This window comes from Denticeps clupeoides, chromosome 18 (assembly GCF_900700375.1).
Source record: "Denticeps clupeoides chromosome 18, fDenClu1.1, whole genome shotgun sequence".
Classification (NCBI taxonomy): domain Eukaryota; kingdom Metazoa; phylum Chordata; class Actinopteri; order Clupeiformes; family Denticipitidae; genus Denticeps; species Denticeps clupeoides.
The window spans coordinates 17,404,404-17,421,716 of NC_041724.1; the positions used below are offsets into that span (position 1 = coordinate 17,404,404).

Genomic DNA, 17,313 nt, shown 5'->3' on the forward strand with positions numbered 1-17,313 from the left:
TACATAATTGCATATTTTTTTCCACCAACAGTTCCATTGGTTATACATTGAAGTGTTATTAGTTTCACTCCCTGCTTTGTGTCACAAGTGATTATTTCCTGCCCACTATCTCCAATCTCACACCTCACTTAAAGCAAACAGGATACTTCCAGTTACTTAACCACTACTGAGCTATCAGTTTTGCAAGCAACATCTCTCCATCGCCACTTTACTTACGCTTCCATTCAAAACAATGCCAGCGAAGACGTCCCAAACGTTTTCCCAAAATGCACTTCGCTCACGTCAGCTGTCAAAGACCGATATTTAGCTCATAATGTTATGGCTGATTGGTGTAAAAAGCAATGCTTATATATACATATATCGTTGTAATAAATTGTAATATCTGGTATGTTTGCTAATATATGTCGTATTCCATTTTGTTACATTGCGCTTAGCTGGTGATTCTTCTGCTAGGGACAAAATTATAATAACATGATGTTTTTAAAACTGGTTCTAGAAGCTGGTGTATAACCGCAATTTTTAAAAGTGAGTTTCGCTCTTAGTGTGTTTTAAAACAGAAGAATCCAACGTCGGCTAGTTCAGGTATGCAACAAGTTCAATGTCCACTAGATGGCAACCAAGAACAAGTCCACGACAGAAAAAGTCTCTACAGTCCCGATCAAATACTATTATTAGCTGCCAACCTCACCTTACTGACGAGGTACGACCATCATCATCGTCACCACTGACTGTGCTGAACATGATTGCTCCTTTCATTTACACTTTACATGCTAATTCTTGAAGGTGTCAAAACTGCATAGAATTAGTTGCCAAAATAGTACATTACCTAAAGAATTCAGTAAAATAATACAGTGACTGGTGTCACTTGAGCTGCTCTGTAGCATAAATTACATTTCTGGGCACTAAAAATTTAATTTGTTGTCCAAAAAAATCTCTTAAAGCAAATAACATCATTCTCGTTATATAGAGTACCCAGAACATTTAACATGGAAATTCATGATGTATGGTCATCTGTACTGTGCATCTCTTGCTAGGTTAGAGTTGTAGGATATGGCGTAATGATTAGTTTACATCACATGTACTGACATATTGAATATGTTTTAAATTGACTACATGCTACAAACTAAATTGCATTAAAAGAATATATAACCTTTTACCTTATGCCTTTCAGTGTCTGTGCCATGGTAACACCAAGACATCTGACAAAACAGTGATAACATAAAACTAATTGAAAATTAAAATTAAATGGTATTCATTTGAAATGGTCCCTGTGCCACTGGCCCAAAGTACATCATATCCACCCCATGAGCCTATACTCAAGATTCAAGATTTTTATTTGTCACATGCAGAGTTATAGCAGTACAACATGCAGTGAAATGCATCCTGAACCACTGTACATAGTTAATTAAACGTTATAGAACTAAATAACATAGAAAAAAGGAGAAAATAAAACTGAATAAAAAAGGAGACAGCAAGATATTATTTTCAATGAGAACATATGACACAGACATCATGAGTAGTGGAAATGTATTCTGCTAAAGTTAATGGTTCATAGATTGTGCAATGGCCAGTGTAACAGTACAGATTGCAGTAAACAACAGTGAACATTTAGATTTTTGGGGTTGTTCAGCATCCTTGTGGCCTGTAATGCTGTAAATGCCTGAGGATAGAAGCTCCCCCTGAGTATCTCAGTCCTGGCTATTATGCTTTGGAGCCTTTTGCCCAATTTTAAGTGCTGGAACAGGCTGTTGTAGGGGTGTGTGAACTACATGAACTATAAAAGCTGCATTATGAAATCAAATTGCATTATGACACTGAATGGAGGCAACATGCTTGCAAAGTATTTACAAATGTGGGTTTATCTTACAAAATTATTCAAATGTTTTGCTCTCTCATGATCAGAGAATGACCACATTCTTAATGACTTTGATCTTGTTATAGATCATAAGGCATCAGTGGCTCACCCCAGAGCCTGTTTTTACTTCTCTCTTGCAGTAAAATTAATTTCAGGGTGTCGATCATCCACTCTACATTCACCAATTCCAAAGAGATCAGATGGGTGATTATTCTCAATACTGCACTCTCAGGACAAACATGGTTGGTAGAAGTGTATAATCGAATTTATACCTCCATCATAACCACTGCAAGCTAGAGAGTGGTCCACCATCCCAGGAGACGCCACAGCCCATGACGTCTGCCTAGCAACAGCCGGTCTATATGATCTGCTAAAAAACAAAGGACGCTTGCAGGGGTAGGTGTCTGTAATAAAGCGGCCTCTGTGTGAAATATGTCTGTGGTCGCGTTGGCACTTCGTGCAGTCTGTTTCACCCCCCACCCAGCTACGCGCTCACACATAGCCACAAGCGCGCATACGTGAGCGAGCCTCGCACACTATGGCAAGCCATCCGGGCCAATACATGCCACATTACACTTTACACTTCAAATATTTTTACGCCGCTTTTATGGGTCAGATGGTGAACTTGTTTGGCGTGTGTTTAAAACTTGGACAGGTTGGTCAGGGTGCCCTGAAGAACCGGTTATTTACTTATTTATTTTAATCCAAACAGGTCCAAATTCTCTCCAAGATGCCGTCTGGTCCTGCTGCCTCCTTGGTGTTCACTCTCTTGAAGGCTCTCCTCACGTCATGCTCGGTGATAATGAACGCCTTCTCGGTGCTGGCAGTGTCTTCCTGTAAGCGATCATAGAATGTGTTCAGCTCGTTTGCCAGAGACACGTCTGTGTTCATCATACCGGATGTTGGTGCTTTGTAATCCGTGATTGTTCTTAGTCCACTAGGCCACAACTGCCCAATAAGTGTATATATCCACGCTACACAAATAGATATATAAGATTTTTTATATATTCATACACTCATCCACATTTATATTTCCAGATTATTTTTGTATACTTTCATACTACTTTTATATTTAAGAAGCCTGCAGACCCGATATAGAAACCTGCAGACCAGGACCAGCCAACAAAAGATTTTTTTTTCTCCTCGTTATCACCGTCCTCAACTTGTATATCTGTATATCTATGTATATCTGTATTGTCTCAGCAATCTGTAATATTTGTATTTTCATATATATAAGATTTGATTATATTGTATATTGTCGTTGTTTTTATACTGTTGTTCTTGAGAGACACTGTTAACAGAATCAAATTCCTTGTATTTGTTCACTTACATACTTGGCTAATAAACGCGATTCTGATTCTGAACTAACGCCCCTATCCAGAGTGACAGTTCCCCTGGAGCAACTAAGGGTTAAGTGTCTTGCTCAGGGACACATTGGCAATATGTGGGGTTTGAACCTGTGATTTGTGTGTTACTCACTAGACTACTGGTGCTGTTAATATAGTTTTTATTCCTGTCCATTTTATTGTACTGTCCATTCCCCTCTTCTGTGGCTAATAAAGGATTATCTTATTTTATGCAAAGTTAAGTCACTTGGCCTTGTTTCCATGTCAGTGAGTATCTGGGTCCCACAGGTTTCTTCCATTTCTGTGAATTTGGCATTGCTGAACATCCTAATCATACACCTGAATATAATCCTGCAAAACCCTTTGTGCAAGTGTACCTGTATGAAATTATGCTGACAAAAGTAGTTGTGTTTGTGCTGTGAGTTCTTGAACAAATACCCCTCGGATTATTCGACAGACACTGATCTTTGCTAAAATTAAACATTCATTAGATTTTTTTAATAGTTCTTAGTTTTTAAAAATATTCACACCTGCCTAAAGTAAACATTTTTTTTTCTATTTCATGGTCACACTGGAATAAAAAGAGGGGCAGTGGTGGCCTAGCGGTTAAGAAAGCAGCCCCGTAATCATAATGTTGCCAGTTCGACTCCCGAGCCGCCAAGTTCACTCAGGGTGATGGGATAAAAGCAGAGGACACATGTCATTGTGTGCACCGTGTGCTGTCCTGAAGTGTTAAACAATGACAATCACATCACTTTCAAAATGTTTGAGATGCATTTTGTGTGTTATACATCAAATGAAAAAAATGAATCAAAATGCTTGTATGAAATACACCTTCTTTCCATCATATATTAACCACCTTATGGTTTTAAGTGCTAAAACGATAAGCCATGATATTGTCTACCTACTGAATTGTTTCATTTTGTTCAGGCTACCTACATGTAAAAACAGAGTATTGTACAAACAGGTTGCAACCGATGCATCTTAGGAAATCTGTGCTGGACTGGTGTGGTCTGATGTTCTGAGTCACTGATTGAGTCCTGACAGTTCACCTTTATTGGTTGGGAAGCGCACAGGGCGGAGATCATTATAATACAAGAAAACGACATATTTTACGCCTCCTGTGTAACGCGCGATGGCATAAAATACACCGTTTAGGGCGTGTTCAGAAGGCCGTTTTTTACAGCGTTTTTACACCGTTTTAACCAGGTTTTACCACAAAGCGGCGTAAAAACCGGTGTCGTGGATGTTTGAACGGCGTTTTTTACGGCCTTGACTTTCAACATTGTATTTAAAATCGCGTCGTGAGAACTGGGGGTTTGACCCTTATGGCTTGCCACAGTACTCTCGTCCGCTCGCGCTTGCGCATGGCGTCGTGTTGCGGGAGGAAACTGACGGATTCGCGGTTTCGTCTTGTTTTCTGCCGAGAGGGCCGCTGTGCGCTAGAAACCGAGGTAAAAAAAAAACAACAACCGAATAAATAAACCAAATTGACATTTTTATCTGTGTAAATAGGTGTGTTCGTAAAACCTTTCGCCATTTTGACCGGGAATTCGCTCTAGTGTTCGATATGCTGTTGTAGTATTATTTTGGTAATAGCATACAACATACGAAACGGAACTGACAGCTGTGGCAAAATGTAGCGAAATGTAGGGAATGTTGAAGACACAACAGAACCGAAGGAATTCGCAAACCGGGGCTGCTCATGCTCCTGCTGCTGCTGCTGTTATTGCTGCTGCTGCTGTTCAGATTTTCCGTTCGCGTTACATATTTCATATTTACCGTAAATGTATTTACGTTAATACGTTAGGTAAATAGCTTTTTATCTGATATTGGGCCTTAATGTTTGATGAACGCCTCTCGCCCATTAATCACAACTCTCATATATATATTTTTTTATGTTGCAACTCCTCAGATTTCGCCCATCTACAGAGGGTTTTACGGGAACGCGGCATGGTGTGACGAGGACAACATGTTTCCCTGAAAGGAGGACTGGCGGAAGGAAGGCTGCTGCCACGCCAGCGCCCTGCGACCGGGATCAAGCGCGTGCCAGCGTGCATGAGTGGGTGTGAATGTATCTATCGTCTGACAGTTTGGGTTGCTGAGACGGACTTAAAACCGATAAGACGCCGCCGAAGATGCTGAAGAGGTGGACCGCAGCATCGCCGTGCACCAGTTGTCTCTCCGCCATGATCCTCATCCTCGCACTGCCAAGATGCATGCTGTCCACCGACGCCGACAAGAACATGGTGAGCAAAGAAGAGTATTACAGCGCCACGGTCAATGCCACCGTGCTGGACCTCAAAGGCAACCCAAAGCAGATGCTGACCAAGGATGACGGCAGGTATGGGCAGAACTCACCAAAAACGGAAGCCAAAGGCATTGTGGTGACCCCTGCACCAGTGAATGGAGGTGGGTTTGTCTTCAGAGAACATTTCCTGTAGAACCTTACACCATCACTGTCAGTTATATTCTGCTTACATATTCGCTTGATCAGATTTACCATGTGGGAAGTAACTCTCATTCAATGCTGCTTGCCCGCTCATTAAAAACAATGCACACCCCTGTTAAAATTTCAAAATGTTGTGACCTTAGGTTATAGTTCACATATAGATTATGTAACTTGTACACAAAATGTTTGGGTTATAGGTTCCAAGATGGGCAACAACCTGGCATTTTAACAGGGTTGTGCACACTGTGTACAGCCAGTTTGCATAACATTAATCAAGTCATTATGACCAAATGCAAACTGTGTTCATGGTCTTCAAGAGAAGCCACCCCTGTTGACCCTGATGACCCTGAAATGGAGATGCTCTGTTGTTTAGGCCACAGATCCATGTCATATTGATGCACTGCACTGTCCTTGTCATTGTAAAGAACCTCATGGTTTTCCAGTGTCATTTTAGGCACCAGTAGAAGCAGCGCTAATGATCTTTTATCTCAGAAGTAACCTGTTAAATCATCACCACAGACATTTTCCGTTTGATTTTATGTTTTGTTGTCTGGTGTATCACCTGGTAATGCATGTTAATCTTAAAATGAATTGAATCCTTGAATCCAGTGAAAGGTCCTTGTGTAATTAGTGTAATAACATGCTAATAACATCAGCCTAAAGGGGAGGTCAAATGTTGCACCTTGGTTGGTTCCTCTGGAAATATTATACCAGGGCAAGCCTAATTTTAGAATATTATATGAACCGATACTCTGCAGACTGTTGTCCTGTTTATCTTTTTTTCTGTGTGTGAGCTATAGAGCAGTTTAGTGCCATCGAAAACAGAAAGCAAAACTGATGTCCACATTCAGCATCCTTAAACTCCTGTTTGGTCCTTGGATGCTTCCTGGACCCTTTTTATAGGTCGATTGTGTTGTTGCTAATATTTGAGTCCTTTTGTTGGCTCTGACAGTGGCCTGCTTTGGTTTTTCTGTGTTTCATGAACTGTCCTGGATTTCACACCATGGTCCATAATTTGCACGGGGGTAAAGGGGGGTCCTGACCCCCTCAAAAATCAGATACAGCCAATATTGTCCATGTTTTTGAGGTCATTGGCATCCTACTCGCCCGATTAATTAGGAAATTCTGTTCTGGCAGATTGAACAGCACAACATAAAGCAATTTATTGTTTAAAACAATTACAGATTATTCCATACTGCCAATTCCCCCTCCCCTTCCCCTGGTCATGCATTTTGAATCTTTGCTAGCACCACCTTCTCCTATTTGCCACAAGCATTACATTTATAATTTTGCTGAATCACTGGTTTTGAGCAGTTTGTCTTGAGTGTCAGTGGTCTGAGCTGGAGGATGAGCTTCCACATTTCAGAGATGTTGGCAATCCGGTTGTTATCAGCATTCGATTACAGGAAGCTCTCAAAGGCTCAGACAACCATAAAACTGAGAAATGCAAAACAGTTTGGTTTTTGAGATCGTTTACTTACTTAGTTGACTGCAGGCTGAAAATGTACTTCAGGCATTGAAGAGATTAAGAAAGTTCACAAAGGCTCATATTTAAACAAATCACATCTTTCAAAGCTCTATCTGGTTCCTCTGTTGTTTTTGGTTTATTAAAGTAAAGTTTATTTTTCAATCTAAAAGTGACTGATTGAAAACTGATGCATGTCCTACTTGATGTAACTGGAAAAATGAAAGAATACTGTGGTCTGGTGTGAACACTAATATAACCAAGCCAGAGACTGAGCATCCTTTTTTTGGTGGGATTTTTTTTTTCAGTTCAGAACAATTGTAAGTTATGATGTTTCAGACATGATGTTTGTTTCCTTGAATTATTGGTTGTCTAAGCAAACCTTATGATGTGAGCATGCAGTTTTTCTAATGTTGCAATACACTGGCTAGAGGAGTTACTGGTTTTTGTAATTGCTGCAGCATGCTCATTATAGTTTAGATTACCTCTCATTTCACATTGTTTTAGTTTTATTCATAGTTAGCTGTCATTTCACGGCATGGAACTTTTCATAACTGTTATGTTACCACAAACCCAGTTAGCTTTATTATCTACTTAAATGAATGTTATGCTTGATTATTATCCACCCTCTTCCTGTTGTGTTCACTTCCTTTCTGCATAGCGTTTCTTAGTCTCTCTCACTCTCTGTCTCTCCTGGCCTCAGATCTTTGGCATTAGGGGGACATGTGGCAGAGATATCAAATAATTGTCTCTCAATCTGCACTGAGGCGTGTCCTTACCGCTTCTCCCTGCTCATCAAAGATTCGATACCAGCTACAGCTTGCTCTGAGAGGCTGGCACCTTATCCAGCCATCCAGTGTCTATCAGTGTAGACAGCTGCCAGTGGCCAGGGTGTGTGTGTGTGTTTGGACCTGAAGTGGGAGAGATGCTGTTCAGCGTTAATTATGACGTTCACCGTTAATTATGGAATCAAATATGGAATCAAGATAAATTGTGTGTTTGCTGTTTGTCATGGTAATCCCTTTTTTTGTTAGATACTCTTGGTGTTGGTGCCACTCTTGAAGCTGTTTTCCTGGCTCTGGGACTACCTTGCTGGAAAAGTGGTTTAAGTAAAGTCATTTCATAATCTACTCTTTTAAACAAAGGACTTTTAAGAAAGAATACACAGCACACAGAGAGTTACTGAGAGTTTATGCCATGCTAAAGGGAATACTTTTAAAAGTCCATGTCTGCTACACATCAGGGAGGAATTCTTCTTCAGTCTGACAAATGTAGTTTAAGCCCTGGTGGTGAATCATGTGAATCAATGTATGCAATTCCCAGTACTTACAGGCATTGAGAAGACTGTGTTCTATGTGCATGTTGTATATACAAGTGCACACACCCCTGTTAAAATGGCAGTTTTTCGTGATGTAAAAAATTAGACCACAGTAAATGATTTCAAAATGTTTCCAACAAAAATCTGTTAGGGGAAAAAATAATAAAAAACTTGTTGCCCCTTTAAAGTGTTCAAGGCCCCAATATGGAGTGGGTGGGGAAAAAAGTAACCTGCAATTTGACAAATCACATTTAATAACTGTTCAACAAAGTGCTTGGGCATTTACTGTTTGTGTTTGTAAACCTTTTACATGTAAATAATATGTGCATTTCATGCAAAGAACTATTTCACAATATTACATTTTATATTATTTTACTTTTGTAAAATAAAAGTACTGCATGTTTGACCTCAACATAAAAAACATACCAAATAAATAAACATTATGGAGACCTTTTCAAGAGTAGCATATGTGAGCACATGCGTTGAACCGATTGGCAAGTGGTCCAGATTCGGCACTGACTGCCGAAGCATCTTCTGACTGCGCGTTTACATTGGGTTGGTGTGTGCGAATGTCCTGTTTCAACCAGAAATGTGTAGTGGGCTGCAGCAGTCAGAAACGGCAATTATACACAATTCCACATTTTATATCGGATTCCGTTTTATATGTTGTACTCCATGTTTTCCACATCGTGGGTGGTAGTAGCCTTGTGGGTAACACACTCACCTAAGAACCAGACACACTCACCTAAGAACCCAGGTTCAGATCCCACTTACTACCATTGCTCCAGGGGGACTGTCCCTGTAACTACTTATTGTAAGTCGCTCTGGATAAGGGCATCTGATAAATTCCGTAAATGTAATGTAAATGAGATCACAGGGCCCTAGTTAAGAGTAGGACCAGTGGACAGTCACCTACCTCATACTGTCATTCTTACTCATTTGCATTTATTTACTTTTGTTTCTATTATATTTAAAAGTTTGGCATTGTGTAGATGGCAAAATATGAGTTTCATTGCTTATTCTACTGTACATATGACAATAAACACTTTTTACTAAAAACGAACTTTTTAAAGAACTTTTAGTTTAATTAAAGTTGGTAGGAGTCTGTCCGCATGGCACATCTTGACTTGGCAATATTTACATTTTAACGTGGGAAAGGATTTGAAATCAGTTCTTGTGGTCTCATTACATGGCATTACCATGATGTGGACACTCATGTGCACTGTTGAAAGTGAAAGTAATTGTCACCCTCGCTGACAGCGCTATTCTTATTTGCAAATGCTGCTTTCCTTAGAAGCATTTAACTGAAAGACACATGGACTGGTGCTGTCTGTGGCTCTCTGTGGCCCCCAGTTGTGGCCTGCAGAATAGTTAAATGAATTCAAGATGAAGCTGAAGACCAGACGTCGTGTCTGTGGTGATGTCATATGTTTGTAATGGATCCTAGGAGGAAATGGGAGAGGGTCAGATGATGTTGGAATATTGATTGAAGGCTTCTGGGGGCACAATGAAGACGTCATTAAAGACAAATGACATGCACAGTCGTCTCCTAAGCAACTGGAGAGCCAATGACTACTAAACTTGTGCTCCTTCGTGACCTTGTTGAGCGGTGGGGGGAGGGGGCTGGCCTTTGCTTCGCTGTGAATGTCTGTGTGTGTGTGTGTGTGTGTGTGTGTGTGGGCGGCCGTGTCATTACCTGTCCTGACAAGTCTGAGTCACACGGAAGATTATATAATACATTTCACTGAGATATGAAATGAATGAGTTTTTTTCACTTTATTGCATGTAAATTGCAGAGGCATGCAAGTTTAGTTTGCAGGGAAATAAATCCTTGTATTCCTTGTAACAATTCCTTCCTTGTATACCATATATATATGGTATATATATATACACACACACACACACACACACACACACACACACACACACACACACACACCATATATATAACTTGTATATTCCTTGGTTTATCAGATTTACTGCTTCTTTATCAAAGCTTTTCGGGAGATGCAATAGTTCTAAGTTACTAAGGAGAAGAAAAAATGCCAGGGAAAAATAGGTTTATGGTTATGTGATTGAAAATGAACTTGTGCTCTCTTTAACTACAATGATGAATTAAAGCACAAGCACAAGTTTTGACTGAGTTATTTGGATTAGGCCACTTGACCATTTTAACCATTTATTTGACTAATTGATCAGCAGAAGAGTTATTTTGCTGCAGGCCAGTTTATACCCAGAATGCCGAACTGATAAAAATTAAACCTTTGGTAAGAAATAATATGGACTTTAGATTAAATGTTTTTGCATTTTTCTTGTTACTTTACTTCCCAGCAACTAGTGGCACATCCGTCAGCAGTCTGTGGGTTCGCTTAGTTTCTATCGCAGCATTCCACTCAAAGCTTGCATACCAATGATTCAGAGATGCCTGAATGTGATAACGTGCTGCTGGATCTTCACCTATGCTCCAGGTGGCATGGAGAAATGCTTGCCTGTGAATGTTCTCTATGTCACCTGTGGTGGCTCTGTCTTTTATCTCTGCAATGTCAGACAGTAGTCGTGCCCTCAGCCTGGTGTGGTTCACATTGTGCATCAGCTGCGGTCAGCTATGGGGTCATGTCCTTGATTCTGTTCTGCTGTTGAGACTTGTTGTAACATTGTGTTATTTGTTATGTTCTTTAAAGCTTTGTGTTCCCTGTGTGGTGTCAGGAATTTTTGATGGCAGAGAGGAACCTTGTTCCTCTCTGCCATCAGTTTGAACCTAAAATCAGTCTCTTTATTTTGGTCTGTTGGTATCATGTACACATGGCCCACATTTCCACTCCACCACCACCATCCCTTTGTTCTGCCTCATCAGGTCAGTATTGACAGCTCCTGCCCTGCCCTGCCCTGACTCACTCTAATTAGGTCCATTGCATTTGTTTTGTGGCACGGTCAGAGCATTGTAGTTGGATGGATGCAGCTGCCACTGGGGTTGCATTTCATGGCTGGGTGCAGAGTGGCTCTCTCTGTCTTTGTGTCAAGTGTTCATTAGACTCTAAAGGGGTGGGAATCTTGTCCTCATGCTATAATATTATAATAATAACAAGATGCTCATTCTTGATCTCTTATGATTCATCTTTGACACAGGTGAAAATATCAATTTGATAGTATTTTTTTTCTTACAATTTTAAACCAATGTTACAATTTTAAGCCAATTGAAATAGAGAAGTATTTGAAAGCTTCAGTGGTTAAACGTGACTGTTTATTTCACTGTGAGGGACTGGAACGAACTGAAACAATGATTTATTTTTAATTATGCTTGCCAACTACAGTGACTGCAAAAAAGTTATACATTTTGACCCTTTTTTTCCTCTCATGATTTAATGGTGAAGTGAGCAGGTCAGTCAGCACATTCCTTCCCTTCCTTCATTTTTTTTGCAGTTTGCAGTGACTCAATAAGAAACATTTGGCTTAACGTCATGGTTTATGCACAAAATTCTAACACAAGACTAATAGGGGAACAGTGATTAACTGAGCAAATGAATTGCCAATGAATTGGCATTGACTATGTATTAACACCACTAGTACACTATTAAATTTGTATGTAGCTAACATAGCTACCTACAAGTCTGCAATCTGCATCAGTGAGTAAAATAACTTTGCAAACTAAGTTCAGTTGAATTTCGTGTCCTGAATGATCCTCACTTGCACATTTGGCACTAAGTAATGTTTAACTGCCAAATAAAATGGAATAAAGCAACATGAATGTTTTGTCACAATGTTTAATACAGGATTCAAACCAAGGGCTGTAAAATACAACAACATTGTCTGGGCATAACCCTCTGAACCAAGTAATCGTCACACAGTCCTGCTCTCTTATTATTTTGGCACTTTATTATCTATGTAGCAGTGAAACCCGGCAGCTGGGGACACAGGTGACCGTGTGTTTTTTGTTGCCGGCCCAAGTAAATTTGGAGGGTTGTGTCAAGAAAAACTTCAGCCAAATCTTTGTCCAGACAACCTGACCAGTTAATCTTGTGTGGCAACTCTTAATGGGAGCAGCTGATGGGAGACAACATTTACCATGTAGTGGTATGGGAAGGGGACCTGAAATGTATTAAAGTCACCTTAGCATAACAACAGTGTTGATTTTCTACATGACATCCCTTTTGTTTTGTGTGTGTTAATCTTTAAGATGCTGCCAACCATGGAAGCAAATTAAACGTAATGGGTTCTACATCACAAATGTATTCATGGCTTTCTGTTCATGTTATGTATTTCCATATGTGTTCCATATGTCCACTTGTCACACACTCAACACAGCAGTGTGTTGAGATGGGCAGCATCTGCTCCCCTGTGTTGACTCTGCAGATTGCTGAATATTTTAGCATCAGTCTCAAAGTGTTCCTCGAAGGTGAGGATGGAGGGCAGGCACCCAGCCATGATGCAGCAGGCATACACCCACACAAACACGCATGCAAAACTGAATGTAGACACATACATTAATCTGGGAAATGCATTTCTGCAAACTTGCTGATAAATGCACACTTTACTAGCTCACACCAGTTGGTCACTTAGTATTAATTCTTAGTATTAGTAGGGAGGTAGTAGCTACCACTTACTACCATTGTGTCCCTGAGCAAGACACTTAACCCTAAGTTGCTCCAGGGGGGGGTCTGTCCTTGTAACTACTGATTTGTAAGTCACTCTGGATAAGGGCATCTGATAAATGCTGTAAATGTAAATGTAGTTCTTTTTCTATTGCGTGTGTATGTTTAATGTGCCCCAGCACGCTGGAATTGAAGAGCCTGCTAAAACCAGCTGAAACACAGCTTCAGACCTGACTCTCCTCATTAAAGACAATCAATCACTGTATCTTTCTCTGTTCCCTCTGGATCTGGCCTTAGTGGGGGGCCAGACCTGCAGGTGAAGAGCCAGACTGTTACCTTTTGTAACTATGAGTTAACACAGCTCTTCTTATCACCTCTGACTGTACCAAGGACAAGGACAAGCACCTCTTTTCTGCTCTAGGTTTCATTTATGGCCAGCTGTGCTTTTTCACTCCTTAATAAGTCTCCTCCCTATTAGGAGTCTATGATCTTCATACTCCATACTTCAAACTTTTGTAACCTTAGAAACCACAAATGTTCAATGTTTTTATTGAGATTTTATGTGATAGACCAACATAAAGAAGCACATAATTGTGAACTGCAATGAAAAATGTTTTTCAAAAGGTGATAAAATGTGCTTTTTTCTGGACAGTGGTGGACCTGCAGGGCTGCTGCCCCAACACACGCTTTGTGGTTCCTCCACGCACCACTCACTGGGTGGCACTGGTACAGAGGGGCAAATGCACCTTCAAAGAGAAGATCCTCAAGGCTGCAGCCTTCAACGCCTCTGCAGTCCTCATTTACAATAACAGCTCCAAAGAAGAAACAGTCACCATGGCGCATGATGGTGAGACCATATCTATTCACACACTCTCACACTCCTGCTTTTAATGTAGGACCTGAAGAACCATTGGTGCATACATCAAAGATGACCTGTAAGAACACAGAAGAGAGTATAGGAAGTCCGAGAATATATAGATTTATGGGTTTCAGTACATAAAATGGAAACATTTGTTGTATTTCTGGTGTGTCCATAATACCTAGTCAGTGTGATGTGTGTACACATGATGATGCTGATAATTATCCTCATTGTGTTTGGTTTATACAGTACCTTATAACGTTGTCAAAAATGCATTGTCAGATACTAATCGATATTTTGATATCATTTACCACTGGACTATTGGAAGCTAGTGAAAGCACCTTCCTATGGCAGCTTTGGACCACAAATTTTACACTATCAAGGCAGTAAACTCTTTCTCATGTAACCCAAATTTTTGCCCAGTAGTTTACCAGTGATGTGGCTCTCGTGTTCACACAGCTTGCTGATATTGTTCATTATGTAAGTACCTTTTTAACAACTTGTCTAGATGCAGAAATCAGTTTGAGGCAGCTAATCATTGTTCATACTTTGTGACACTTCTTGGATTTGTCACTTCTTGAAGAATGAATAACTGACACCTGGCATAGTGCGAACTGGCTTAGCCTGGTGTGGGGCTGAGCACAGAGGCAGTCAGACGGCCCCTGGGGTGCTGAGGGAAAGGAAGTGGGCAGTGAGTCATGAGATGTCCATGGGATCGAAGGAGATTTATAAATATGCATGGAGCCCATGACTAATTTAGATGGTTGTTTTCTTCTCTTGTGAGCCCCTGGTTGGGTATTGATCTATAATTGTTTGTGTGGGGAGAACTTCCAGGAGTGCAAGCCATTTCTGGTTTTTGAAGGGGTCTCTGCAGATAAATTTGTGAGCATTGCTGTTCTTGTCTTTCACTATTGCAATCAGTAAAATATTCTGTATTCACAGCTGTCTGTATGTATACTCAAATAAAACTAATAGATTGATGTACTTGATTTTCACCCCTGTGATCCATTAATGGCAATAAATTGCATGCGATATAAATTTGCCTAACAGGATAGATTTTGATTACCACAGAACTATCTGCATCCCATGCGCAAAACCAAACCTACTTGCAGCATGATTCATTATCTTTGGAAAATGGACGAGCACATGGAGGAGCAGCTTGTTAAATAAAGTGCAGCATCTTACTTGAGTAAAGTTAACAGTTGTCCTGTGTTCGACAGACATTCACAGATGTTCGCTGTATTTTCTCTTACTCATTAAACAAAAACCTAGAAATTTCCACTTGTTTTTTAATACAGCCACTCTTCTGATTTAAGACACTCACTGTGCTTTTGATGGTATGCAACGTTTCAAAATAAAAGTGCCAAATGGAAAGACAGGGAATTATTTAATATACATTAATAAAGTTCCTTTCAGGTTGGGGTCAAACAACATGTAAATCCATGTGCATCATGCACTTTCACACTTATAATAGCACCTGAATAGGGTTTGGTTTACATTTGGGGTTAGGCTATTATTTTGAACCGTTGCATACATCAAAAGCACATAGAGTGGAAGAGCAGGTGTATAATCGACAATTTATCGGCTGCAGCAATTCAAAAATCAACGTGTGTAAGTTTACAGGAATACATGACATTGTGAAAGTGGAAAGGTTCTAGGTTTTTGTTTAATAAGTAAGAGAAATTCCAAAGGACTCGGAATGTCTGTCAAATACAGGACCCACTTCTAACTTTACTGAAGTTAAGACCTTTATGGGAGAGATGTTCGAATGTTATCATACTTTTTCTATCATTGCAAAATATGGCTACTTAATGTTGCACAGCCCTTGTCTTGGGTTCCCCACCCCTGCAATACACCTAGCTTTTTCTACAATGAGATAATAAAAGAAAAACATTTATGCTTCCAAATCAGAATATCAATGAAAACACAATAAAAAATGCCACAGCCTATTAGGAACATCTCTGTTGTCGTCCTTTAACAATGTCAGTGTTGGTGCCAAGTCCACACATTTTCTGTTTGCAGTGTGTGATGTAGAGAGTGCATTTCTGTCAAAGGGGAAGTGAAGAATTCTGTACACAAAGATTTCACCACTCTTTCCCATGACTGCCAATTTTCTTTTTTGGGTAGCAGTTGGTGTTTAAATGCCTAGTGTGCAGTAAATTAATGTGTTGTGTCATTCTCCTGACTGAACAGAGAATAATGGTTTGGATACATGTCGACAGTTCCATATTTCACCAGCTGAGCAAGGCAACTACTGATGTCCGTGATGCGCTGTGCTTTGCATCTGATTATAGCTAACATTCTTCCTTCTTCCGTTCTCTCAAATTGATGTCACCACAGTGACTCAGGAGTAGTGCAGACTGGATTCTTGTTGGCTGGAATATTGGACCGCTAGTGGCAGACATGTTTAACCAGCAGGTTGGTCTCTGTAATTGTGCAGTCACCATGAGCAGGCTAAACCATTCAGTGGTTATGGATTATCCCTCCATGCTCAAATTGTCCATTCAAACATTTCAGAAATGAACCTTTCCCTTTACGCTTGTCATCTTGACTGAGTTACTCAGTGTGGACAGTTGACTGACGTGATGCGTATGACATTGATGTTTTGGAAGTTTGTAGCAAGTGTAAGGATCTGAGAAACATTAGCCATAATATGACCATAAACTGAAATTATTAAGGATGTACTTCAGAATCTTGTAAATTGTCACTTTAAATTCAATTCTTACTGGGTTACTGATGGTATCTTTGCCGTAGAGGAGTAATATAATAATATAATATTTTTTTCCATAAAGGAGTACAGTCCCTGACAAAAGTCTTGTTGTTTATGTACAAATTTACCTCAAGTGCCGCTGAAATATATTTCTAATCAAGATTTTTTTTACAAGAACATTCCCAACATTCCCCTATTCCCAACAGCTTTTGTAATAATGTTTCCGTGCAAAACGAAACTGTCCAAGTATTCTAATTTAAAATTTTTTTTTTGCATAAGTGTTGTCACATTGTCATATGAGCTTCACCTGTGACTAATAATGGATCAATTAGGTCTCAGGTGTGTATAAAAAGAAGCCCAGTACACTAGACCTTCACAGCAACTGCAACTAGACCTCTGCAAACATGCCTAAGATTCACCCTGAGACTAAAGTGTTGATTATCAAGAGGCTGAAGACCAGATCCACTGCTGATGTGGCAGACACCTTCAATGTGTCTCAGCGTCAAACACAGAGGATAAAAATTTTTTTGAAGAGGCTGGAGACATTTTTGGCAAGCCCACATCAGGCGGACCCCGCAAGACAACTGCTTGAGAGGATCGTTTGTTTGCTCGAGAATCCAAGGCCAGCCCATTTTTCTGGTCACCTGATGTCCCTGTGTCAACCAGAACAATTTGTATCAGATGAATCAGTCCTTATCTATCAACACAGGCCACCCATC

The 17,313-nt window shown here is 40.1% G+C and overlaps 1 protein-coding gene across 5 annotated transcripts in view; it reads left to right on the top strand.

Moving 5' to 3' along the window:
• Nucleotides 1-4,538: 4,538 nt before the first annotated feature.
• The window catches only part of rnf130 (ring finger protein 130), a 40,127-nt gene continuing 27,352 nt past the window's right edge, over nt 4,539-17,313 (top strand). For all 5 annotated transcript variants that reach the window (XR_003743040.1, XM_028960622.1, XM_028960624.1 and 2 more), the window contains exons 1-3: nt 4,539-4,655; nt 5,117-5,613; nt 13,678-13,872. Coding sequence is in view for 4 of the 5 variants with exons in the window: in XM_028960622.1 (XP_028816455.1) it covers nt 5,340-5,613; nt 13,678-13,872 (469 nt within the window). In the remaining variant the exon portion in view is untranslated. The remainder of the gene's footprint in view (nt 4,656-5,116; nt 5,614-13,677; nt 13,873-17,313) is intronic.